Here is a 23,860-nt window from a genome sequence, read left to right as displayed (position 1 = left end):
TGGAGACAGGACGTGGCAGGGGGATAGCCAGGGCGGACAAGATGGTTGACACGGTGGAGACAGGACGTGGCAGGGGGATAGCCAGGGCGGACAAGATGGTTGACAGGTGGAGACAGGACGTGGCAGGGGGATAATCAGGGCGGACAAGATGGTTGACAGGTGGAGACAGGACGTGGCAGGGGGATAGACAGGGCGGAAGAGGAAACGGCGACTGTGCTTGAATCCGAAAGTGCGGCAAGTGAAGTGTGTGATAATGAATGGAAAATAGTGAAATCAAAGAATGGAACAAAACGAGGAAAGGTTGCAGTAGAAGACAAGGACCCGGTCTAATAATGAATTTCCTATTGAGCTGTGTTTTTTGGACAAGGAGATTCATTTGGGAAATCCATTTGTAATATCGAGCTCTGTGAAGAAAGCAATGGGAAAGGTGGATTCAATCAAGGTGACTAGAAGCGGCCTTGTTTTTGGTTAATTGTGTTGATGAAGAACAGAAGAAGTGTGCAGTGGATCTGGCAGAACTGACCACGTCAGAAGTAATGTGTATTGATCTTCGGGGGCGGAGCACTTGCCAAAAGAGTTCAAACTGGAGTCTCGCTGGATATAGGTGATGAGTATCTTAGTCAGAAAATCCTAGGAGTGGTCAGTGCAAGTCACCTGACCCGTATGGTAAATGGGAGGAAGGAGAAAAGCCTGTCGATATGGTTGTTGTTTGAGGAGATTCTACCTGAATTTGTGAAGCTTGGATATGTGAGGTATGCCGTGACACCATCTGTGTGGAAACCTTTACAGTGTGGGAATTGTAAAGGATATGGTCATGTTTCAAATGTTTGAAGATGGGAGAAGTATGATATTGAAGAATCTGTGAATGGAAAATGTCGCAACTGTGGTGGGGATCATACTCTGGACTTCCTTGAGTGCCCTGTTAGGGTGAAGGAGGTCGAGATGTCAAGTGGATCTCCTGGTTGAGAGAATGCCAAGAGTGTGCAAAGCTGTCATCAAGGCAAAGGGTGGCTACTTTGAAGAATATAAAATATAAAATACATTTTGATTTGCTTAACGCTTTTTTGGTAAATACATGATTCCATATGTGTTATTCCATAGTTTTGATGTCTTCACTACTATTCTACAATGTAGAAAATAGTCAAAATAAAGAAAAAACGTTGAATGAGTCGGCCTTTTGGCCGCTCCATGGGTTGTTTCAGGTTGGGCGGAAAAGATGGGTGTTGTTGAGTCGGTGAAGGTAACCTGATGAATGTTTGTGTTCCTTCAGATCAGAGGGAAAGACTTGGGGAAAGACCTGTATCTTGATTTGCGCTTAAGTACAGGGCACCATTGAAGGACGTGATTTCTGGGGTAGTGTGGAGGTGGAGCAATTTAAGTTCAAGATTCCTGGTGTTTGTGACGCCCACCGTTTGGTGCGACACAGATCCGATGGGGAGCGTCGTGAAACAGAGGTGACACCGTCTGTTCTTTTGAGCTTTGATTCAGAGTCTTTACCTGACAAAGTGTCACGACTTCGGCTGAGGTCGGCTCCTCTCCCTGTTCGGGCGGCGTTCGGCGGTCGACGTCACCGGCTTTCTAGTCATCACCGAACCATGTTTCCTTTTTCCTTTTGTTTTGTCTTGATTACACACACCTGATTTCTATTCCCTTATTATGTTCCTTATTTAACCTCTCGTCTACCTTTCTGTTTTGTCCGTGATTGTTTTGTGTTACTGTGTGTGTTGGAGGGTTTTCTCATTATGTGATGTTTCCTTGTTGGAGATATTCTGTTTTTTGTAATTATATTTTGAGTAAAGACTTTTGTGTTTTTCCTCAAACCTGTGTCCTGCGCCTGACTCAGACAACGAATCCAGCACATTGTTACACAAAGTAATGTTAGGATATACGAGTTATGCTGTTAGAGCCTTTGTGCCGAATACACAGCAGTGCTCTAGGTGTCACGTTTATTGGCATGTCGCAGCAGTGTTTGTAGGAGGGCCATTCTAAGATGTGGGAAGTGTGCAGGAGAACATGGGACAGAGGAATGTGTAGTTTTGGTGGGAAAAGTTGTGTGTCTGTAGTGCTGCCCATGTTGCTGGATCGAATCCCTGAGCTGACAAGGTAAACATCTGTTGTTCTGCCCCTGAACAAGGCAGTTAACCCACTGTTCCCCGGTAGGCTGTCGTTGTAAATAAGAATATGTTCTTAACTGACTTGCCTAGTTAAATAAAGGTATATAAAAAAAATAGGATATATGTTTCAGTAAGGTTGGCTTCTTAGTGTTCATATCAATGGTTATCAGAGCGGAGATGGAACAAAAGTCACAGAAAAGAGTTGACTTCAGAAAAGTTACAGGGTGTGTTGAGTGGTAGTGTCCTGTCCTCTCAGGTTGTTGCCCTGGGATAGGATCAAATAAGGTGGTGGGTTTTAATGAGTGTAGTTGGTAGGGTAACTCAATATTTTTTTATTTAATTGAGCTGTTTCCACTTTTACCATTTTGTATCACAAAGTGTCATGTATTTATATTGTAGTTCCGTTGGGGGCGGTAATGCAATATATTGGATGCCAACCACCGTTAAACTCTACCGAAGAAGAAGAAACCAATTTCCCAAGCCCACAAAACGCGCGAAAGTTCACTCATTACACAAGATCTATAACAGCAATGGCTTCCCGTACTAAAGCAGGTAAACTATACAAAATCTAGTTTATTCAGAAAATTGCACGCATTTCATGAAATAAATTGTCATTGACTTACATGATAAATCGCAAGACCATAATCCGAGACAGACGACTCCGAGCTAGCTACATTTGCTATGTAAGGGCCGATTAGTTTACTAACATTAGCTTGTTGACTTTTACAGTAGCTAACCCAGAGATCTGTGTGTGTAATAATGACGAGATTGTCACCGTCCTAAACATTGGAGTCGTCGTCCGGAAGGCAGAAAGTCAGGCGACAAGTTTAGGTCCAAATATAAGCGCATAGAAAGTAAATGTCGGTGAGAGTGAAACTACTCGATTCGCCTCTTCATCTCTGGCCAACCCCACTGTCTGTTGTTGGACAGGTCGTGTTTTGAAGCGCAATGTGGAGACCGAGGAGGAGTCCGTGGAGGGGAAGAGGGGTAAAGGAGAGGACGACCACCCGGAGATTGTCACAGAAGGCCAGAGGGTGGTCATTGAACACTGGTGAGAACTGAACACACCAATAACACCCATTACATTTGGGTGACGGACAAAATATAAATTAATTGAACGTTGTATTCCAGTGTCCATCAAATGAAAATGGCATCTGGCATGCGTATTGCTCAGGGGTCTCCAATGCTGTTCCTGGAGAGCAACCCTTCTTTAGGTTTTTCTCCAATCCCAGTTGGCACTAACCTGGTTCAGTTTATCAACCAGCTAATTGTTAGAATCGGTGCTGTTGTAGATTATGGTTGGAGTGAGGACCTACAGGACTGTAGCTCTCCAGGAACAGGGTTGAAGAGCCCTGATATAGCTTATTGTCGTCTTAACAACATTTACACAATTAGCACAATTTTAAAGTGCAAACAAATAATCTCTGCTGCAGGTAAACACAACCAGTTAACTAACGCTCACTGTTCTGTTGTCTTATGGCAGTAAAAGCTGACGAGTGTATGGGCGTAATGCCGAGGTGGTCCGAGTTGCCCTCCTGGCTGCCTGTCCAGACCTCACTGTGGTGCTGAACCCCCAGAAGCCCCGGAGTAAAAGTTTTGAAGTGATTCTGTTTGAAGGAGAGAAAGGTAAGGATGTCCAGGGATCTATCTGTGTGAAATGTCTTTCGTCTCCTTTTCTTTTGTTTAATCCATTACTCTCCTCCCCTACAGAGGTTTGTCTATGGTCAGGGATAAAGAAAGGCCCACCTCGCAAGCTGAAGTTTCCTGAGCCAGAGGTTGTAGTTTCTGCCCTGGAGAAGGCGCTAAAGACTGAATAGACACCTTTGATGAAGGTCTGTATAGGCAGAACTTTAAAAGTTATGTGCTTCAAGGTCGAATTCAAAAGACTGGATTCAAATCAGATTGACCAAAACTGTGAGAGAAAGAAAGCCATTTGAACTGGCCAGACTGGTTGAGAGGGTTTGGCTACTAGAGCCAGTAATAACACAGACCAAGAGAACAGCACTAGATAAATGCAATCCACTTATTTGATTGGATCAAATATGTCATTATCCAATTGTCCATGATCATTTTTGGCTAAAATAGCGAATTCTCCCTCTTGTTCTTTGCAGCCAGTCATCTGGGGTTTGTAGCAGCTGGACGCAGAATGATGAGGACTGACCAACCGGGTTGCACCCTAGTCCTTCCTCTGATGACCCCAGCGTCAAGCTCCTCTGGCCTGGATACACAGTGACATCTAATGGTGTCTCTCACAGTCCCTCTTTTACAATATTGCTGCTTTTACTGTTCTCTTCTTGTTCATATTATCCAATAAGGCTGTAAAATCTTTCACCTGCTTTTGTATGTCTATGAAGAATAAAGATTGTTTCTACATTTCCTTCAGTGTGTCACGTTTGGCAATTAGGCATCATTTTGAAGTAGGCAACGTGTGCTTGGCTGGCTGTGAATGGAATTTGGAATTAACTTGCTATTTGTAAAATATGATATGAACTAAATTAAGCAGAGGACATAAATGGCCATCTGATGCCCTCGGTCTCTTGCACCTCCATCACCTCTGTTTTATTTAGGCTTTTTTCTAATTCCAACGTGGAACTTATTCACCCCCAGATGTTCACCCTCCAACATTATTTATTTGATGCCTGTCCTGTCAGTCTTTCTATTTTAAGCCGTACACATGTTATGGCACCTAAATGGATATTTGGTCAGGCAATTCCACCATAACAGTGATGCTGAGACTTTGATTTTTCACTTTAAAATATGCCAAACCCAATGATTGAAAAGTTAAACTATTCTATGCGCAAGGACTACTTTGAAATGTCCACTGAACATTTAACAGAAAAAATGCTTGAACAGTGCAGCTGTGAAGTTCAGTAACAGATTGACTGCTGTTGGTAAAGCTTTTTTTTGCATGTGTTTTGGTTGGGAAGCAACAAGGGTGGACAGGAGGAGGAGGAGATTGTGGAAGAGGGAGGAGAAAAGAGGAGCAGGACTTGGACAAGAGGGAGAGGGGGGGTCATTGAGTACTGAAATACCCACAGCCACCCCCCTAAAGAATATTACCCCTTTTAGGACCACACATCAATTTAGGTAAATACATTTGAGTTAATTTCCCATAACCACATCAATTTATTCCCATCACCAATAGCTCATCTGTACCATCTGGATAATCTCAGTGTACAGGAAAAGAACAGAACACTTAAAAGTCGTAGACAAATTGCCTCTGAAAATGAAAATGTGTGATAGTGAGTTGTGACTGTTCTGTCGTTCTGCAGTAAGAGCTAATACGTGTGCTGAGGGGGGTGCGAGACGCCCTCCTGGCCGCCCGTCCAATCCTCATTGTGGTTCGGAAACCCTGCAAGAAAAGCCTGGAGGTCACACTTTTGTGGAGGGAGGGAAAGGTGATTACTTCCATGTCATAGGGCCTGTTTACTGGACACAGACTCGTCATTGAAAGTGCTTTTTAGTGCACGACTCGGTGTCTGGAAATACGGACCATATTGTTTATCTTTGGCATGACACGGCGGCACCCAGAAGCTGTCCTTTTTCTTGTACTAACCATCTTTCCTTCCTGTGGCGGTGTGCCTCTGGATTGGCATAAAGCTAGGCCCAACTGCCAGGCTGAAGTTCCCTGAACCTGCAAATTGTGGTTGCAGCCCTGGAGGAGGCACTGAAGAATGAATAGAGACCCAGTGAAGGTCTGTATTTCAGACTGAGCCCTGACACTTACAGTAGATGGCTTTACCTAACTCAACTATTATGAGCATGATCCACTGATCCAAAATCATTTTTGAAAACCGTCTGTCAGTTTCTCCTTTATCCTTGTTCTTCTTCTGATGACCCAAGCGACAAGCTCCTCTGGCAAGGACACCGATGACTTCTAGCGGTGTCTCTTTGCAGTGCAACACATTTCCTCTATTAGGTTACTGTACAACTGTGGTTCCCAAAAATATGTTCAATATACTGTCAGTGTACTCCAAGTAAAACCCTAGCAGCTCCCTGAGTATCCCCTTCAAAAATCATGTCTGTCAATAATGATGACCACAATGTGACAAAATGGGGCTTGATGCATGAGAAGCTGGCTTGTTTACCCTGGAGGGTTACTGCTTCACAGTTTGGGAAACACTGGGTACCAATATACACTGAACAAAAATATAAACGCAACATGCAACAGTTTCAAAGATTTGACTGAGTTACAGTTCATAAGGAAATCAGCCAATTGAAATAACTTCATTAGGCCCTCATTTATGGATCAAACAGACATGCATATTTTGGTCACAGATACCCAGTGCTTGACTTGGACTGAAATAGGTGCTGGTACTCATTTTGGGTGCCGGTACTGTTTATATCAAGGTATAGGAGCTCCACAATACTTTTAGCTAATATTCTGTAAGATAAACAGGAGCTCAAGCAGTATTAGGTGCCGGTACTCAGCTCCGGTGAGCTCCTGCCCTAGTCAAGCACTGCAGATACCGTGGATCAATAAACCAATCAGTATCTGGTGACCACTATTTGCCTCATTGAGCGCAACACATTGTCTTCACATAGAGTTGATCAGCTTGTTGATTGTGGCCTGTGGAATGTTGTCCCACTCCTCTTCAATTGCTGTCTGAAGTTGCTAGATAATGGTGGGAACTGGAACTTGCTGTCATACATGTCGATCCAGAGCATACCACACATGCTCAATGGGTGACATGTCTGGTGAGTGTGCGGGCCATGGAAGAACTGGGACCTTTTCAGCTTCCAGGAATTGTGTACAGATTCTTGCGACATGGGGCCGTGCATTATCATGCTAAAACATGAGGATAGGTGGCGAATGAATGGTATGACAATGGGCCTCAGGATCTCATCACGGTGTCTCTGTGTATTCAAACTGCCATTGATAAAATGCAATTGTGTTTGTCTGCCCATACCATAACCCCACCATGGGGCACTCTGTTCACGACGTTGATGTCAGCAAACCAATCGGCCACATGAGGCCATACACACTGTCTGGCATCTGCCCGGTACAGTTGAAACCAGGATTAATCCGTGAAGAGCATACGTCCCCAGCATGACAGTGGCTAACAAAGGTGAGCATTTGCCCACTGAAGTCAGTTAAGGTGCAGACGAGCACTCAGGTGAGCATCCCTGAAACGTTCTGACTGTTTATGCAGAAATGATTTGGTTGTTCAAACCCACAGTTTTATCAGCTGTCCGGGTGGCTGGTCTCAGACCATGAAGAAGCAGGATGTGGAGGTCCAGGGCTGGCGAGGTTACACATGGTCTGCGATTGTGAGGCCGGTTGGACGTACTTCCAAATGATCTAAAACGGAGGCAGCTTATGGTAGAGAAATTTACATTAAATTCTCTGGCAACAGCTCCAGTGGACATTCCTCCAGTCTGCATGCCAATTGCACACTCCCTCAAACCGTGAGACATCTGTGGCATTGTGTTGTGTGACAAAATTGCACATTTTAGAGCTGACTTTTATTGTCCCCAGCACAAGATGCACCTGTGTAATGATCATACTGTTTAATCAGCTTCTTGATATGCCACACCTGTCAGGTGGATGGATTATCTTGGCAAAGGAGAAATGCTCACTAACAGGGATGTATTTTTGTTCATTAAATGTGCTGCTATTGCTGATTATCCACTCATCAATTTCCAATGTGAGATGTCTTATCTAATGTTTTTTAATATACATATATATATTTAAATCTATGGAGAATAAAGCTGCTTTGTTTGTATACTGTTCTCCTGTCTTTGCTTCGAAAAGTGTGGAATGTGTGCATGCATAGGCTTTTGTGCTTCAACAACAGCACAGCAAATTAAATCAACCGGATTTTATACTTTTTTTAAACGCGTCAACGAGCCACACAATCACAGACGCTGATTGGTTCTAAGAAGAATGACGTCTGTCGGACTATCGTTCTATGGTGGTCTTCCGTGAGGTGGAGGACGCTTTGAAAACGAATTTAGGACCAATCACTTATCCTGTAAGTAGCAAATGTAGTATGTTGGCACAAACGATGATCTAAAAAAAAAGAAGATATATAAAATCTCATTATTATTATGCATTCAGCAGGTTTGCGCTGGTACGGTTCTAGCCAGGCATTTGCCGGATAGCTGGCCTACATGCTAACATTAGCTAGCATTGTTATTTACTTTTCGCATGATATTGGACTTTATACGCTCACTTTTTTGTACCTATCCGTTTCAAGTTGTTCATATATAAAGGTAGAAAGAAACACCCCTCTTGATCAACGTATTTGTAGCTTCTCAACATGTAATTTATGCTACGTGTTGTAAATGATTGGCACGCGTTACTGTTCTGCTGTTTTTTGGGGGGGCTATTGCCCTGTTCGCCCCGTCCCCGGACGTTCTGCTTATGTGTTACGCAGAAACCTGTCACTGAAAGTCGCACTTCTACTCAGTACAACACGTTGAATTTAACTTTACACTGTTCAGTGTATTATAGAATACTGAACAGAATGGCTGATTTGCTCATATTTGTATAGGCCTACCTGTGATTTGGCTGGAGGAAGGAAGGAATATAACTTTACATGCATAATGATCTGCGTGTCATTGTGGCAGTAAGGGAAAACACTGCATAAAGCCTTTACTCTTCAGTTAACACACACATCTCCCTCACATACTGTCTCCCTCTCTACCACAAACACACACTGCTCTCAACTTTGAAACATTAGGTGTCAAACAAATTAAGGAGCACCAAAAATACATTTTTTAAAATTTAGCTTAGGTTTTCATTAGGCCTATATGAATCTTTGAAGCACATTTCATGAGTAGCATGCCCTTTTTCTTTCTTCCTATGCCATTCAGTGGCGAAGCCGTCTAAGATACTGCATCTCAGTGCTAGAGGTGTCACTACAGACCCTGGTTCGATTCCAGGTATCACAACCGGCCGTGTTTGGTCTTGGTCGTGGTAGGTCGTCATTGTAAATAAGAATTTGTTCATAAGACTCGCTGACTTAAATAAAACATCTCAGTTGCCTAGACCTACTGTGAAGTTACTAGGTGGTTAGCTAGCTATGTAACATGACTGAACAACATTGTTATCAAACCAATAATTAGCGGACCGTGACATGGTTTGTGAAATTACATCAAATGAGTGCGATTCCCGATAGAGAGAAAAGGTATCTCTGGTAATATGGCTGTATTAAAAAAAACAAATGTTTAGGCTAGCGACATGCTGTCTGTCTTCTCTGCTGCAAACATGCCTGTGGTGAAGCTGTGATCAATTTCCCCTCTCTGGCACTCAGAGGTTGCATGACAGTGGACTTATAACACGTGATGAAATTATACAATGTATCAACTTTGCTCCGCTCTGCTCCACTGTAACAAATGTACAAATATAACAAACAACACAAGACTCATCAGGGTCTGCAGCCTCGTTCGCCTTTAAGGCTAAATTATATTTCGATAACTGATGGAGGGATAGATGTGCAGGAAGAGCGGACAGCTGCTAGCTGATTACAGATGCCACCTGATATGCACATGAAAGTGATGTGGATACTATTGGACCGTGCATACTAGTGGCTGTTGCTTCAATTCAACTGAATTCAACTTATCACATGGCAGAGTTGAAGCAGCCATGTCGGTGAAGTATCAGTGTTGTTGAGGCTAAATCGAACCTTTGTCTCTGTACAGCCATGGCGACTGAGGGCCCAGAGAAGACTGGTGAGGAGGCTGCGGGGGCTGGGGCGGGTGCTGGTGGGGGGGGGACGAGGTTCGACCTGGAGAAAGAGACAGAGCTGCGGTTCGAGGTGGAGGCTGGGGAGAAGGTGCAGCTGGAGCTGCTCACGGGATTGGCTGAAGTCTTTGGTTCGGAGCTCAACCGCAACAAGAAGTACACGTTCCCACCGGGCTCCAAGATCGCTGTGTTCACCTGGCAGGGCTGCAGTGTTTCTCTCTCAGGGAAGACAGAGGTGAGAGGCTGTGGAGGAGTAACCGATGAATGGAGGGGGATATGTGCATGGCTGAAACGTCTGCCTTGGTATCTGCCACTGCTAGGAGTGAAGGATGCAGAAATATGTTGATCTCGCTCTCTTCTAGGTGGCGTACGTATCAAAGGACACACCCATGCTGCTCTACCTGAACACCCACGCCGCACTGGAACAGATGAGACGACAGGCGGAGAGAGACAACGAAAGGGGCCCGCGGGTCAGTGTTTCGGCTGTGTGTCTGTTTGTGAGAAGTGGCCCTTGGTCAGTGTGTGTGTATGCTCGCTTGTTGTGTAAACGTTGCTTCAACTTTGTCCCCCAGGTGATGGTGGTGGGGCCTACAGATGTGGGGAAGTCGACGGTGTGCAGGCTGTTGCTGAGCTACGCTGTCAGACTGGGCAGGAGGCCTACACTGGTGGAGCTCGACGTGGGCCAGAGTGGGGTGAGACATGAATATGTTGTCTCTGTGGATGGAGGCGTGCATATCGCCTCTTTGCTACTGTTCCCCTCTACTATCACTGCTATTATGCTACTAATAATAATTGCATGTAATATTGAAATGAATCATGCTTCTGTGATGGTGTTGACTGGCTGTGTCTGGTTAGTGCTGTTGATGACGTGATGCTTTCCTGTCAGGTGTCAGTCCCGGGCACAATGTCAGCACTGTGTATTGAGCGTCCCGCTGACGTGGAGGAGGGGTACTCAGTACAGGCTCCACTGGTCTACCACTTTGGCTCCACCACACCAGGAACCAACATCAAACTCTACAACAAGGTGAAAGATGACACCGATCACCTCTGGTTATGGCATTCGGTTATATGAACCCAGAACTTTGTAATGGACTTTTTCCCCCTGGTGTATGTAATCTTTCTTGCTCTTTCTTCCCCATCCATTTCTCTCTTTCTCTCTCCCTCCCTCCTAGTTGACATCATGTCTGGCTGAGGTGTTCTCCCAGCGCTGTGAGGTGAACAGGAAAGCCAGTGTGGGCGGCTGCATCATCAACACCTGTGGATGGGTAAAGGGTTCTGGCTACCAGGCCCTGGTCCACTGCGCCTCAGCCTTCGAGGTGGATGTGGTTCTGGTGCTGGACCAGGAGAGGCTCTACAACGAGCTGAAGCGGGACCTGCCGCATTTCGTCCGAGTCGTGCTGTTACCCAAATCCGGAGGGGTCGTGGAGCGCTCCAAAGACTGCCGGCGCGAGGCTCGGGACGACAAGATCCGGGAGTACTTCTACGGTTTCCGCGGTGTCTCGTTCTACCCTCACGCCTTCGACGTGCGCTTTTCTGACGTGCGCATCTACAAGATCGGAGCGCCATCCATCCCCGATTCGTGCCTTCCTCTGGGGATGTCGCAGGACGATACCCAGCTGAAGCTTGTCCCTGTGACCCCAGGTCGCGATCTCACACACCACGTTCTGAGCGTAAGCTGTGCCGATGAGGGGGAGGAGGTGGCTGGGGGGGTGCGCAGGGGCTTGCTGGAGAGCCCGGTGTGTGGGTTCATTGTGGTGACTAACGTGGACACACAGGCACAGGTGATGACTGTGCTCTCGCCCGCCCCAAGACCCCTCCCCAGACACACACTGCTCATCATGGACATTCGCTTTATCGACCTCAAATAGAGGAGGAGAGAGGGGAAAACGCCAGAGGAAGAGCGAGAGATGCAGTATGTCTGAAATCTGATGGCTCTTGTCAAGGAGTTTATTTTCAGTAGCCTGAAAGTTTGGGGGAGCAGAGCAGTAGCCTGCTTGCTCTGTTTAGCTAACATTATACTCCTTGTACCAAAAATCTATCTTTGGCATATGACAAGGGTTGGAAGGATAGCTTAACAGTGTGGTACCTGTTCTGTCAATATTTGGCTTCACACTCAACTGATAAGGGAGAGATGAAAGACTGCACACAAGTGTTGGGTGGAGAGTGTTGAATAGAGGAGGGAGGGGTTTAGTGTTGGGTGGAGAGGAATGGAGTTGAGGGAGTAGGGAAAACGGCTGTAAATATTTTTTCATTCAACTTGTTAATTCCAATGTACAGAAACTGGTATTGGTTTTATATCAGTTCTCTCAAGTTGTTTTCCCACACAAGACTGTTTGGTATGATTGTTTTTATTGTGAAAATACATTTTTAAATAAAATGTGCCATTTCCAGCAATGTTTTAGATATGACTCTTTAACCTGCTTTAGATAACAGACCACTATTCTGAGCGACCTCTGGCATGTTGAAAGCTTTCAAACGTTGTCCCTCATACGCATACCGACTCACCCGCGAAGGACAAAAGATTTGTGGGACTGACGCTAATCTCAATCACTGATTGGACAAACGTCCCACCTAAAGGAGCGAGTTCCGGCGTGCCAACATTGAGGGGTTTCGATTAATCTCGCCCGGGCGCAGGTGTGTTTTGCACCGGCTGAAAGTTGATTGCATTCGATTTGGAACCGACCTGGCGCCAGGTGCCCCGCTTTGTCCAACGAGGGTCGGATCAAAATAAAAGGAATGGAATTATTAGGATTCTGTTTCCCATGCAAAAGTGATTGTTAAATCTTTCTTCCAAATTAAAACGAGTTAAATTTAAACCTTTATTTTATGGAAAATAATGTTTCTGGACGTTGCACGATTACTGTTCGATTTGGGAAGGGCGCTCCTCCGGATGCCGTGATGGGTTTTTGCCTGGTTCAACACCGGCCAGCGTAAAATAACCCCCTCTTATTGGCCTAGCTAGTAGCTAACTAGCCTCGGGACTCGAAACTCACCCCAATATTAAGAACTTGAAAACATCAGCCCTGCATGTCAGGTATGCCCTGTTTTTGGTGAACTGCTTTCCCCAATATTCAAGTAACTGATTGTTTATAGTTCTGTCTCAAGCGGTGATCAAACACAGGTCGTCGCGACAAACTTGCCCTGGTTTGGCTAGCTAGTCAGCTAACATGTATTCCTTGATCAGGACTATCTGTTCCATTATACATAACGAGTCATTGGACGAAGGCGTCTTCTGTGCGGGGGAGTATCTTTAACGACACTCGGTCTGAACATGAAAACGATTCGCTTGCGGTACGATTTTTGAAGCATAATGACCTTATCTTTTAACATCAAATATTAATATTTTTCAAACAAAATGTTAAATTGTTACACAACTTCATAGCGTTTGGGTTCCCACACGGCCATATTTCCATGTTAGTGTTTGTTTACGCACACAGCTAACGTTATCTGCGAATCCGAACACCTGTGTAAACGGAAGACAAACGCCACAAACATGTCACTGAAAAATACTGTCCGCTGCAACTGTTAACCCGGTACAGTAAGTGCATTTTGCATTTGTGAAATTGTTTTAATGTGATATGAAAGTAGAGGGTTTTGTGTTTCTAGAAACGTACCCCAATTGAGAATCGATTCATGTTTAGATGGAGTATTTGGCCGTTTTAGCTTCCAGAGCCAATTCGCCTTAACATAAGGTCCTTGGACTAAGGAGTAACGAACGTTAGGCTAGGTCACTTTTTTATACTGGGGGTTACAGTTTCACGTAACTTTCGAGTCCCAACAGTTCTCAAAATGCGTAGTAATTATCCCCTTGTCTTTTAATTTTGTCACATGTACACTAACCCATCGCAGCAGGCGTAAAATAAACGTACATGTACAGATTCATTGGGACACAATTACAATGCCTATGTAGCCAGTTAACTAGCTACATACCTAGCATCTCCTGTAGAACATGGTTAGCTGACAGGCTGTGTTTAGCATCGACGATGGAGCATGCAATCGGACACTTTATAGTTTGAGTTAGCAGACTTGCTAGAAGTGAAGTGCTGGCTGTCAGACTCGTCACTACCAGACATAATGTTTGGAAGCTAACGTGACAGGGGCAAAGGCAGGGTAATGTTACTCTGCTGAACAGGGATATTTCAGGATTAACAGCCGTTTAAATCAGGGGGATTTGATGTGTGTGCTGCATGGAGATGATTAGTCGTCTGCTAACAGTAGGTCACACGACCTCCAACATTCAGCAGCCTGTTTTCACAGATGCAGACACGGTCCGTGTAGCGAAGGCTTAGGGTTGTTTTAGTGCTAATAAGATATGTAGTGTTTGCTTTAAATATATTATCTACAGAATATTTTGTATGTCAGGTGTTGTTGATTGTACCGGTATGTACTTTTGTGCGCCTCTGCCATAGATGCGGGTGTGTAGAATAGCTAGCTAGGTTTTTGAAGGTTGTAGCAGAGGTGTGTTCTAATGCTCAGGTTCCACCATTGCCTTAGAACCGTTTTCAGTGTTCTAACGGAACGGGACTTTTCCCGCAGGTGTTACATGAGATCTGTGTGGATGAGTGTGCTGTTGTATATTTATGAATACGTGTGTGTGAGAGAGAGAGCGTGAGAAACGCTTTTAGATACTCGTTTTGACCTCGTTAGTCACTACTGGGAAATGAAGATGGAGTACAGTTGACATAATTGTCAGGTTTCAACACACGACCTGCCACTCCCTAGACGTACACACACTTCTGTGGCGTTCAACAACTAGCTATGCAAAGAACACGTTATTGTCACACCTTGCAACAATATGTTGTTCTTGGCTGCATTCGTGTTTGTGGTTTTGTGTGTGTAATTACTAATGGTTGACGCTTGTGGTGTTGGTTAATAATATTGATGTAATCTAGTAGTTGTGTAACATGCCCTCTGTTTCCATGTGTTTCAGGAGGTGCTGTCATAGACAACAACCGTGTGCTAGAACACTGGACTGAGACGACCTGCAGTTGTCTGAGTGGCTTCCTCTTTCTGCGTGGCATCATGGGAAAGGAGGCGTGTCTATGGTGGTTTCAGAGATGGGATGGGTTTTACCTGCACTGTTACAAAGACTAAAACAAACAGCTAAAAAAACAGCGAATTGACCAAGTTGATCAGACAAGACTGATCTCACCTGTGGATATGAATGCTCTCTTAGACGGACAGAGCACTGAATAGTGTATACAACATTTGAGAGCTTTTGTATACAGGCTTTTTTTAAAGCTGCATGCGGACTTGGATTTTTACTGGGCAGCTTTACATTTTTTTATTTGATTTTTTTTGTCCCAACGGCTGCCTCCCCAGAATATAGACCCTGGAACTATCCCCTTTGCAAGCATTCTATCACACTTTTCTGTCTCACCCAATCACATTGTCACACACACACACACACACACGCACACGCACACGCACACACACACACTCAGTGCCTAGATACACCTTGTACAAGACCAGAGTTCAGTGGATGGTCACTGCTCTGCTAGACACCCCTGTTCTGTTGTTTTACAGGCAGTCCTGCTACAACCTCCTAATTTCTGCCCCCTACAAGAGAGTTTGTAAATAGTAGTGATAGATGTAGGTTTTGATCCCTGTGGAGGGTTAGGGTTTGTTTGTTGGCTCACCAGGTCAAGTATTTGTAAAAGCAGTTAATTGTGTGTGCCCTTGTGGGTCTTTGTTGCAGTAGACAGGGAAGATTTGGTTGATTTATGTATATTGTTGCACCAAATAAGGTTACATGAAAGCCACACAGAAATATATATTTTTAAAGTTGCAATTATTTTTGTATGATATTGTATAGTTTTATTTTCAAAATATATAAAATGTATAGCTAGCTATCTAGCTAGCTGTTGATATACCAGCAAAGATCTACACATATGCAAACAAAGGTGTAGACTTTACTATAAAATAAGTATTTAAGTTTTAAGTGGTTTTTGTGGCCAAAGTGCAAATATCTGGCTACCTTAAGATGTTTCTCCCAAATGGCTGCTTTCTTTAATAATACTATTTCTGCTACCTAAGACCCTTCCCATCTACCATCATGCCCCCTTATCCCATACGGACACTGAGGTCTTCCCTCTGACCTTTCCAACATCCTTCTCTTTAGATATACCTCTTCTACCTCGCTCCCTCCTCCTCTCTCCCTCCCTCTGATGCCGGGGTTCAGTAGTGGGGGACTAGGTGGGGAGGTGGGTGGCCCCGCCGCCTCTCCTCCCTGCCCGTTCCGACCCAGTCGCTTCGTTCCCGTCTCCGCGGCAACCACTTTCCTGGTCGGCTCCACCACGCTCTTCTTCTGCTTCACGTAAGTGACACTCACTCACACACACACACACTGAATTCCATATAAAAATTCTGTCTCTCACCCCGTCCCTCTCCCTCCAGGTGTCCGTGGTTGTCAGAGCATGTCTCATCCGTCATTCCCATCTATAACGCTGTGGTCTTCCTCTTCACCCTCGCCAACTTCTGCATGGCCACCTTTATGGACCCAGGGGTCTTTCCCAGAGGTAAGCAGAGTGTGTGTTAGAGATGCCTCTCTTAATAAGGTGTAAAGAAAGTGTTTCAGTGTGTGTGTGTGTGTGTGTGTGTGTTCACAGCGGAAGAGGATGAGGATAAAGAGGATGATTTCCGCGCTCCGCTCTATAAAACGGTGGAAGTTAAGGGCATTCAGGTCCGGATGAAGTGGTGCTCCAGCTGCCGTTTCTACAGACCGCCCCGCTGCTCACACTGCTCTGTGTGTGACAACTGTGTGGAGGTAAACACACACACACACTACTCCAGACTGCCACCGTACTAACATTACACTCGGTATGACAGGTGACAACTGTGTGGAGGTAAACACACACACACACACACACACACACACACACACACACACTACTCCAGACTGCCACCATACTAACATTACACGCGGTATGACAGGTGACAACTGTGTCGTAACAAGTTGTCAGAGGCAGCCGTAGAAATATCAGCAAAACATCAGTTATTTGATTGGTATTTTGTGTTGTCTTATTTCTTGACCGTTTTGTGACTGTTTGACGTGTGTGTGTGTGGGTGTGACCTGGCAGGACTTTGACCACCACTGCCCGTGGGTGAACAACTGTATCGGGCGCAGGAACTACCGTCACTTCTTCCTGTTCCTGTTGTCCCTGACGATCCACATCATGGGAGTGTTTGGCTTCGGCCTGCTGTACATCCTCCAGCACCAGCACCAGCTGGACAGTGTTCACTCCTCTGTCACGTATCCTTATAGGCCGTGTCTAGACCTGACAGGTTCATGTAGCTTTAGTGTTCTGATCTGATCTCGTCATGCATCTACACCTACATTTTAAATGTGTCCACGGTGTGTCCGGATTCCCTTTTCCTGCGCTATATTCAAATGCCGGTATCCATTCTACAAACAGTGAATAGGCTAAATATGATACCGCAACAGCAACCGATGGCAGTAGCTAACTACTGCAGCTAACTACTGTAGCTAACCTCTGTTAGCGAGCAAGCAACGCTAAAGGGATTGAAAATAGGTCAGCATAACTTTAGCCAAACAAAAATATATATATTTTTTTAGTTAGCGAGCTGGTTAGCGTTTAGGAGTCCGGCAAACACGTTTCTCACACGCTGGGAACGTATTTCCTCCAACGTTATAATGAAAAGGTGCCTTTCGTTCCCAAAACACCATTTTTGTGGAGACTTGTGGGAGGAGCGCTGATGACGTCGCTCACTCTATATGCTTCCGGTAGCCTGATTGTGTCCAGACTGAGGAGAAATCTACACACAATGTATCTCTGACCAGCTCCTGAAGTGGTCAGACAGATCTGAACACAATCAGACCACAAAGCCACTTTTGTGCGTCTAAACCCGTCTTTTCAATGCGATCCTCCTATTCTGATAGCAGAAGTCGCAATGTAAGTGTCAAGTGTAGACACGACCATAGACACACACACAGTCTTGTTGTTGCGCTGATTTAGGTTGTGTCCTTGACTGTGTGTTCCCAGTATGGCTACGATGTGTACCGCTGGTCTCTTCTTCATCCCAGTAGCAGGTCTTACTGGTTTCCACATGGTACTGGTAGCTCGGGGTAGGACCACTAACGAGCAGGTACGTCTGTCTATCTGGGTGTGCTCCTTTGAGAGAGACATGATCCAGATTATCTAAAAATGGATTCTCTCTCTGTGTCACTCGTCTCTCTCGCCTTCTCAGGTTACAGGGAAGTTTAGGGGAGGGGTTAACCCTTTCACCAATGGCTGTCTTTGGAACGTCTCGCACGTGCTCTGTAGCTCTCAGGCTCCCAGGTTAGTGACCATCTCTCCTTCATTCCTCCTGTTTTCCTCTGCTGTTGCAGCTTCTGGTTGAACAAGACCCTCGGGGGGGGGACAACTCAGTGTAGCTTAAGAGTTATGGTTGTTAACTAAGTAAAATATCTAACAATATATATGTGTGTGTGTAATGGAGTATGAAGTTAGTGTTTCAGTGGTAAGTTTAGGGTCATTCATGTGTTTTCCCATCTGTCAGGTACGTGGGGCGGTGGCGGGGGAAGCAGACAGTGGAGGTGCAGCCTCCCTTTCTCCGTCCTCCTCTCTCCGAGGCGCAGCTAGAGGCCAAAGTCCTGGACAACGGCATCCAGAACGACCACCACAGCAGCCGGGTACACACACACACACACAGATCTAACATACAGGGGTTTTCACAGATGCAGCGCTCGCTCTCATTTGTGTCATATGAACAGTCTTGTCCCTTTCCTGTCCCTGTCAGTCTAAGAGCAGTTTGGAGCAGATGGAAAGCCAGTCAGCAGATGCAGAGCCTCCACCTCCTCCCAAACCGGAGGTCCGCTACCCTGGCCTGCCCCGCGCAGACACAGAGGGTGAGCAGTCAACCCACGCGCGCACACACACTCGCTCAAGTATCCCACACGGACGTGCTGTCTAGTTTGTAACACTGTTTTTTATATATAGACATCTTCTTCTTTTTTTCTCAGAAAGCAGCTTGCTCTCTGAAGGTCTGTCCACTCCCTCTATGTACAAGTACCGGCCGGCCTATAGCAGCCCACAGAGGAACCACACAGCTCTGACACACCCAAACAAGGTACGCGTACACACACGTTAAACAAAAGGTCAAATCCGTTGATGGATCAGCTGTAGAAGGGTTAAGCCGAGGGCATCCAGGTGGGACGAGCAGAGGTTTCTGACAGCCCCCTCTCGGGTCCTGTCCCTTCTTTCCTTTGTGCTTAACTCCACCCCCCTCTCTTTTACTTTGAATTGATCGCTCAGTGGCCATCGGTTGATGAGTAAGTCTGTTCGTGTCATCTCTCTGTGAATGTCTGTGAAAAGGTCTGTGCTCGTGACTCCATCTACTTCCAATGCCTGTATCCTCTGAGGTGTTTGTTCTTGTGGTGCTGATGTTAGTGGTATTGATCTTGTGATTTCCCCAGAAGTCCTCAGTCCTCAGTCCTGTTGGCTCTCTGTAGAAGTGTCTGTTGTCTTCTGTTGAGGAATGTCTCCTCAAAGTAATCCCTTTTGTAACATATGTTTCCACCCTCCCTCCCTCTCTTCATTCTACCTTCACTACCTCTTACTGCTCTCCTTGCCTCTCTCCGTCTCTCTATCTCTCGCTCTCCAGATGATTCGTGGGGACAGTCTGGACTCCCCCTCCATTCTCCAGTCGAGTCGCCAGGCTAGCTATCGGTCTGAGCCCAGCAGCCTGGATGGGGGGTCGGTAATTGGTTTGGCGGCACGTGGAGGGGAGAGGGGCGAAGGCCCCGGGGGGTCCAGTGGGACGGGTGGGGAGGTTGCGGGGGGTATCTCCGGGTACTCCCTAGGGGGGCGGTCGTACACTTCTTACCCCTCCTCTCTGGTCCTGTCCACCGGTGGTTCTCACTCCTCCAGCATGCGCTCTGCCCACACACACCATAATACTCTGGGCACGCTCCAATCAGAGGGCACCACCGACACCAGCTACAAGAGCCTGGCCAATCAGACACCTCAGAACGGCAGCCTGTCCTACGACAGTCTGCTGACACCGTCCGAGAGCCCTGAGTTTGAGTCGGCCGCTCACGAGTTGTCTCCACAGAAGCCCCACGCCCCTGCAGCGTTTCCCCCGGCGATGACCTCCTCGCCGCCCCCCGGGGTCAGGGACGTACCCTTGCAGGGGTACACCTCACCCTTCCTCTCAGCACAGATGGCCCAGCAGAGAGAGGGCCAGCTGCTCCAGGGCTCTGCCTCTTTCTCCTCCCCCAACAGGGCATACCTCCGCGCCTTCAGCCCTCCCCCGCCGAATCCCCCACACGCTGCCCACCCTGAGACACAGCACCACCTCCTCCACCAGGACTCCAGACACCCACACCTCCGTGCCACCTCCTCCATTCGCCCCCTTCCTCCCGTCTCTGAACAGCCCTCCCCCTCCTCCCCGCATGCCTGTTCCCCGGACCCCCCTGTGTCTCCCCCGCCCAGAGGCCCCTCCCTAAGGAAGTCCCCCTCCTACACCGAGGAGGCAGGGCTCCAGCACAAGGCTCGGCCAATGGGAGGAGGCAGTTTGTCGGGAGAGGGCGGAGTCAGAGTGACCCAGACTCCACAGTGAGTAGAGATCTGAGCCACGAGCCTGCTACTCTTCATCCTCTTCCTCCATGATTGATCTATATGAGCCCTCTTCCTCCCTGATCTGTGTGAGTCTTCCTTTTCCTCCTCTTGATGTCAGTGTGTTTCTGCTGGATTGTGTGTGTGTTTGTCTATGAGGAGTCTGTCTTTTTAAAGTTGATCAAAACCATGCTCTATAACTGTGTAGTAGGATAGATGTTTGTATCTGTAGTCTGTCTACTTGATATAGAGGTATGTGTTTAGGTGTGTGAAACAGGAGTGATTGTGTTTGTTAGCATGAGCAGTTATAGTATGCTACTGTTTTCTGTCTATTTCTGGGCTCTTTTTCCTCCTTTTCAATGATCTTTCCACTCTTGTAACCTTATCATAAGACCTGTTCTATTAGTCTATATTTGAATCGGACCTACTCACCTCTTCTTCTCACTCCTCCCTCTGTCACCCCTATCTACATCCTTAACCCCCTCCCCTTTTCCTAACGCCTATACAATCAGATCCACCTCTCGCCCAGGCTTGGCCAATCACAGCACATCCAAACCAGTGGGCGGGGTGAAGAAGGTGACTGGCGTTGGAGGGACCACCTATGAGATATCGGTTTGAGTGACAGACATCCGCCCCAGCCGAAGATAGAATGTTCCACTGGACAGATTCCAATGTTCTTACTCTGAGGAGACTTGGAGATGGTTATTCAATCAAAAAGGACTATCCTCTGCTCTTGGTCAATATGGAGTGGATAGTGGAACAGAGGTGTTTGGCTCACTGGTACTTCAATGACCTTAGTATCTTTATAATGCCACTGGTCATCTTTTTACTGATGATCTTTCTTTCATATTGGATCGAATGGCGACTGAAGTGAAACTGAATGTTGACCAGTAATGGAATGGGACAACCTCTCCACAGTCTGTGAGCCATAGACATGAACGTTGTTATGACAGCTGGGTACTAAACTCTTTAATGCATATATACAAAGATTATTTATTTCGGTACGTTAGGACATGGAGAATTTATACGATAAAATATAATCCTGGAAAGGAGGGCATTTGAACCAATCAGTATGGAGCCTGAGAGGGAGCATATGGACTGTTGGCCAATTGTGGCGCTCAGTGGTTCGAGGCTTCCTGTCCCATTCAAATGGATGGACCAATCACAATGGATCACCCATGTAATTAGTCTGCAGCGAATATTCAGACTGCAGAGATGATGCCTCAACCTCTGCAAACACAGTTTAATTTGAGTTTTATAAAGAATTTTTTTTATATTGTTTTTTATATAAATGCCTAAAGAATCTTTAAGAATTATTGGGTCAATTGTTCAGATGCTGGAGATAGCATTTTGGGTTTTGTGAATGACTATGAATGTGAGTTAGACTAATCGCTTGTTTTGATTGATGGCTGTATCAGCCAGTCATAGAGCTCGCTGCAATTCTCATCCAAAGAGATTGGTGATCGTATATATGACGGCCAGCTGAAGAGGCCCGTCACTGAGGATGTTGAAAGCCACAAAGAAAATGTTTATTCCGAATCATAAATACAGTACACGCCTCTTTGTGGAATGTACACTAGAAATGTTAATTATTGATACATTATGCAAATTTTCTCTTTGTAGCTTTTAAATGATTTGCCTGTCATTTTGGTGTTCAAAATGTGTTCTGTCAATCAGTGCTAGAAAAACTTTAAGGATGGTCAGCCAAACATGTTAAGAGTGTGAGGGGTCATGTTTATTTTATCGGACAGGAAAACCTTTTGAGTTCTGAACACAATTTCAAACCAATCTCTATATCCAGGAGTTAGAGGAAGTTGCCCCTACACATTGAGGCCTTTTGCCCCTAATTGTTAGGGCACTAAGGGAGTGTAAACTGGTTCTAAATCTATTCCCAGAAGTGTAACTTCTACTCAGAGACCACATCCCTATCATAGTGCCTTGTCCTTAGATTCAAATATAATTGGAAGATTCCAACAAATTAAATTCTGGGGGGTGATAAATATAGGTATTATTTTTTTCTTTGTTTGTATATGTATGATGTGTCTAGGAGGCTACAGATGCCGGGGTTGGTTTGAAATTGAGGACTGTTTTGATCGTTTTTTGCCTTGAGACCATTCGTAGTAAAACAAAGCGTTTAAAAATATATATTTTAAAGTATTACTTACAACTATTGTATTTCATATTTTAATTGGTTTTGTTGACATTCTGGCCTCTTGATTTCCTTATCTGCTTTCTGTTGTTTAAAAAAAATATCTTTATGGTACAGTGAACATTTTGCCCGTGAATAGGTTTAGGAAGGCACAGTCAGAAACAGAAAGATGTGTTTGTGTGTCAGGAGTGTGCGTGGTTGAGAGGAGGAGGTGGTATGTTTAATCCAATCCCATTACAGAGTTGGAATGTCAAAGCTAGCTGAATGTAGCACGTTTTATGTTCAGGGAATTCTGAAGCACACAAACTATCAACCAATCACACAGCAGTGTGGCCACAGTCAGTGTTTGTATGCACCCCCTCCCCATGTGTACAGTACAGTAGGTGTGCATGTGATTCTGTGTGTTGTTGAATGCACTCCCGGTGTGTATGTGTGAGAATATCCTTGTCAAATGCACACCTGGTTTATATGAGTACAAGCAGTCAGGCATACAGGGTTAGAGAGAGTCTTACTTTCTCCTGGTGGGGAAGGGGGCTTTGAACAACAGAATATATGTGAGTAAATAAGAATGCTGCTATTGTTGTGGGTTGTGCTGAATGGAGAGTGTCAAATATTTCTGATGAACATGGAGAAGACATTTCCAAAATGGCCTTAAGAGTTTAAGGTGTCTTCTCAGAATAAAAGGTCAACCTGACGGAAAAGCGTGTCTGTCTTCAATCCAAGATCAGCCAAGAGCGTACGGGGGTCTGAGCATTCAACGGTTTTATTTCACTTTTGGCAGGACAGATTATAGCCTACAAACTGTCAGTTGAACTAATATGGATGAATGAGTGAGATGGTAGTGTAAGGCATTTACATTTAAATCATTTAAAGGCCCAGTGCAATCCAACTTGATTTTCCTGTGTTTTATATATTTCCACACTGAGGTTTGGGAAATTGTGAAAATAATGTTAATGCCCTTTTAAGTGTAGGAGCTGTTTGAAATGAATTACTGTAATTTCAGCCTGTTTTGATGAGAGGGAGTTTTGGCCTTCCATGGTGACATCACCATGTGGTAAATTAGTTCCAAACCTCTACCAAATCAAAATCAAATTGAATTTCTTTATATAGCCCTTCGTACATCAGCTGATATCTCAAAGTGCTGTACAGAAACCCAGCCTAAAACCCCAAACAGCAAGCAATGCAGGTGTAGAAGCACGGTGGCTAGGAAAAACTCCCTACAAAGGCCAAAACCTAGGAAGAAACCTAGAGAGGAACCAGGCTATGTGGGGTGGGGTACCAATAACTAGTTTTCCCTTCTCCACTCAAACCACTCCCAGAAAGTCTTAGA

At 45.5% G+C, this 23,860-nt stretch overlaps 3 protein-coding genes across 13 annotated transcripts; all 3 read left to right on the top strand.

Moving 5' to 3' along the window:
- Nucleotides 1-2,538: 2,538 nt before the first annotated feature.
- LOC118363110 (selenoprotein H) lies at nucleotides 2,539-4,491 on the top strand. Its single transcript, XM_035743820.2, has 5 exons — nucleotides 2,539-2,666; nucleotides 3,045-3,165; nucleotides 3,598-3,740; nucleotides 3,825-3,946; nucleotides 4,226-4,491. Exons 1-4 carry the CDS (start codon nucleotides 2,645-2,647, stop codon nucleotides 3,929-3,931), a joined length of 393 nt encoding a protein of 130 aa, XP_035599713.1. The 5' UTR covers nucleotides 2,539-2,644; the 3' UTR covers nucleotides 3,932-3,946; nucleotides 4,226-4,491.
- A 3,441-nt stretch (nucleotides 4,492-7,932) lies between these two features.
- Nucleotides 7,933-12,198, top strand: LOC118363512 (polyribonucleotide 5'-hydroxyl-kinase Clp1). The gene is made up of 6 exons (XM_035744440.2): nucleotides 7,933-8,089; nucleotides 9,762-10,039; nucleotides 10,167-10,274; nucleotides 10,377-10,496; nucleotides 10,691-10,828; nucleotides 10,977-12,198. Exons 2-6 carry the CDS (start codon nucleotides 9,764-9,766, stop codon nucleotides 11,670-11,672), a joined length of 1,338 nt encoding a protein of 445 aa, XP_035600333.1. The 5' UTR covers nucleotides 7,933-8,089; nucleotides 9,762-9,763; the 3' UTR covers nucleotides 11,673-12,198.
- A 545-nt stretch (nucleotides 12,199-12,743) lies between these two features.
- LOC118363510 (palmitoyltransferase ZDHHC5-B-like) lies at nucleotides 12,744-23,231 on the top strand. Of its 11 annotated transcripts, none has more exons than XM_035744438.2 (13): nucleotides 12,744-12,838; nucleotides 14,735-14,849; nucleotides 15,926-16,120; nucleotides 16,201-16,322; nucleotides 16,413-16,570; nucleotides 16,884-17,056; nucleotides 17,808-17,910; nucleotides 18,013-18,104; nucleotides 18,325-18,457; nucleotides 18,565-18,673; nucleotides 18,788-18,894; nucleotides 19,429-20,381; nucleotides 20,894-23,231. In XM_035744438.2, exons 3-13 carry the CDS (start codon nucleotides 15,972-15,974, stop codon nucleotides 20,997-20,999), a joined length of 2,205 nt encoding a protein of 734 aa, XP_035600331.1. In that variant the 5' UTR covers nucleotides 12,744-12,838; nucleotides 14,735-14,849; nucleotides 15,926-15,971; the 3' UTR covers nucleotides 21,000-23,231. The 11 variants fall into 11 exon arrangements, 10 of the variants coding, with proteins under 10 accessions (XP_035600331.1, XP_035600329.1, XP_035600323.1 ...); XM_035744436.2 differs by lacking the exon at nucleotides 12,744-12,838 and adding an exon at nucleotides 12,886-13,342; XM_035744430.2 differs by lacking the exon at nucleotides 12,744-12,838 and adding exons at nucleotides 12,887-13,095; nucleotides 13,242-13,337 and having other exon boundaries at nucleotides 14,735-16,120.
- The last annotated feature ends 629 nt before the right edge of the window (nucleotides 23,232-23,860 follow it).

The sequence above is a fragment of the Oncorhynchus keta genome, chromosome 30 (genome assembly GCF_023373465.1).
Source record: "Oncorhynchus keta strain PuntledgeMale-10-30-2019 chromosome 30, Oket_V2, whole genome shotgun sequence".
Taxonomy (NCBI): domain Eukaryota; kingdom Metazoa; phylum Chordata; class Actinopteri; order Salmoniformes; family Salmonidae; genus Oncorhynchus; species Oncorhynchus keta.
Note: the sequence above shows the minus strand (reverse complement) of the source record. Positions and strands in the feature narration are given on the sequence as shown.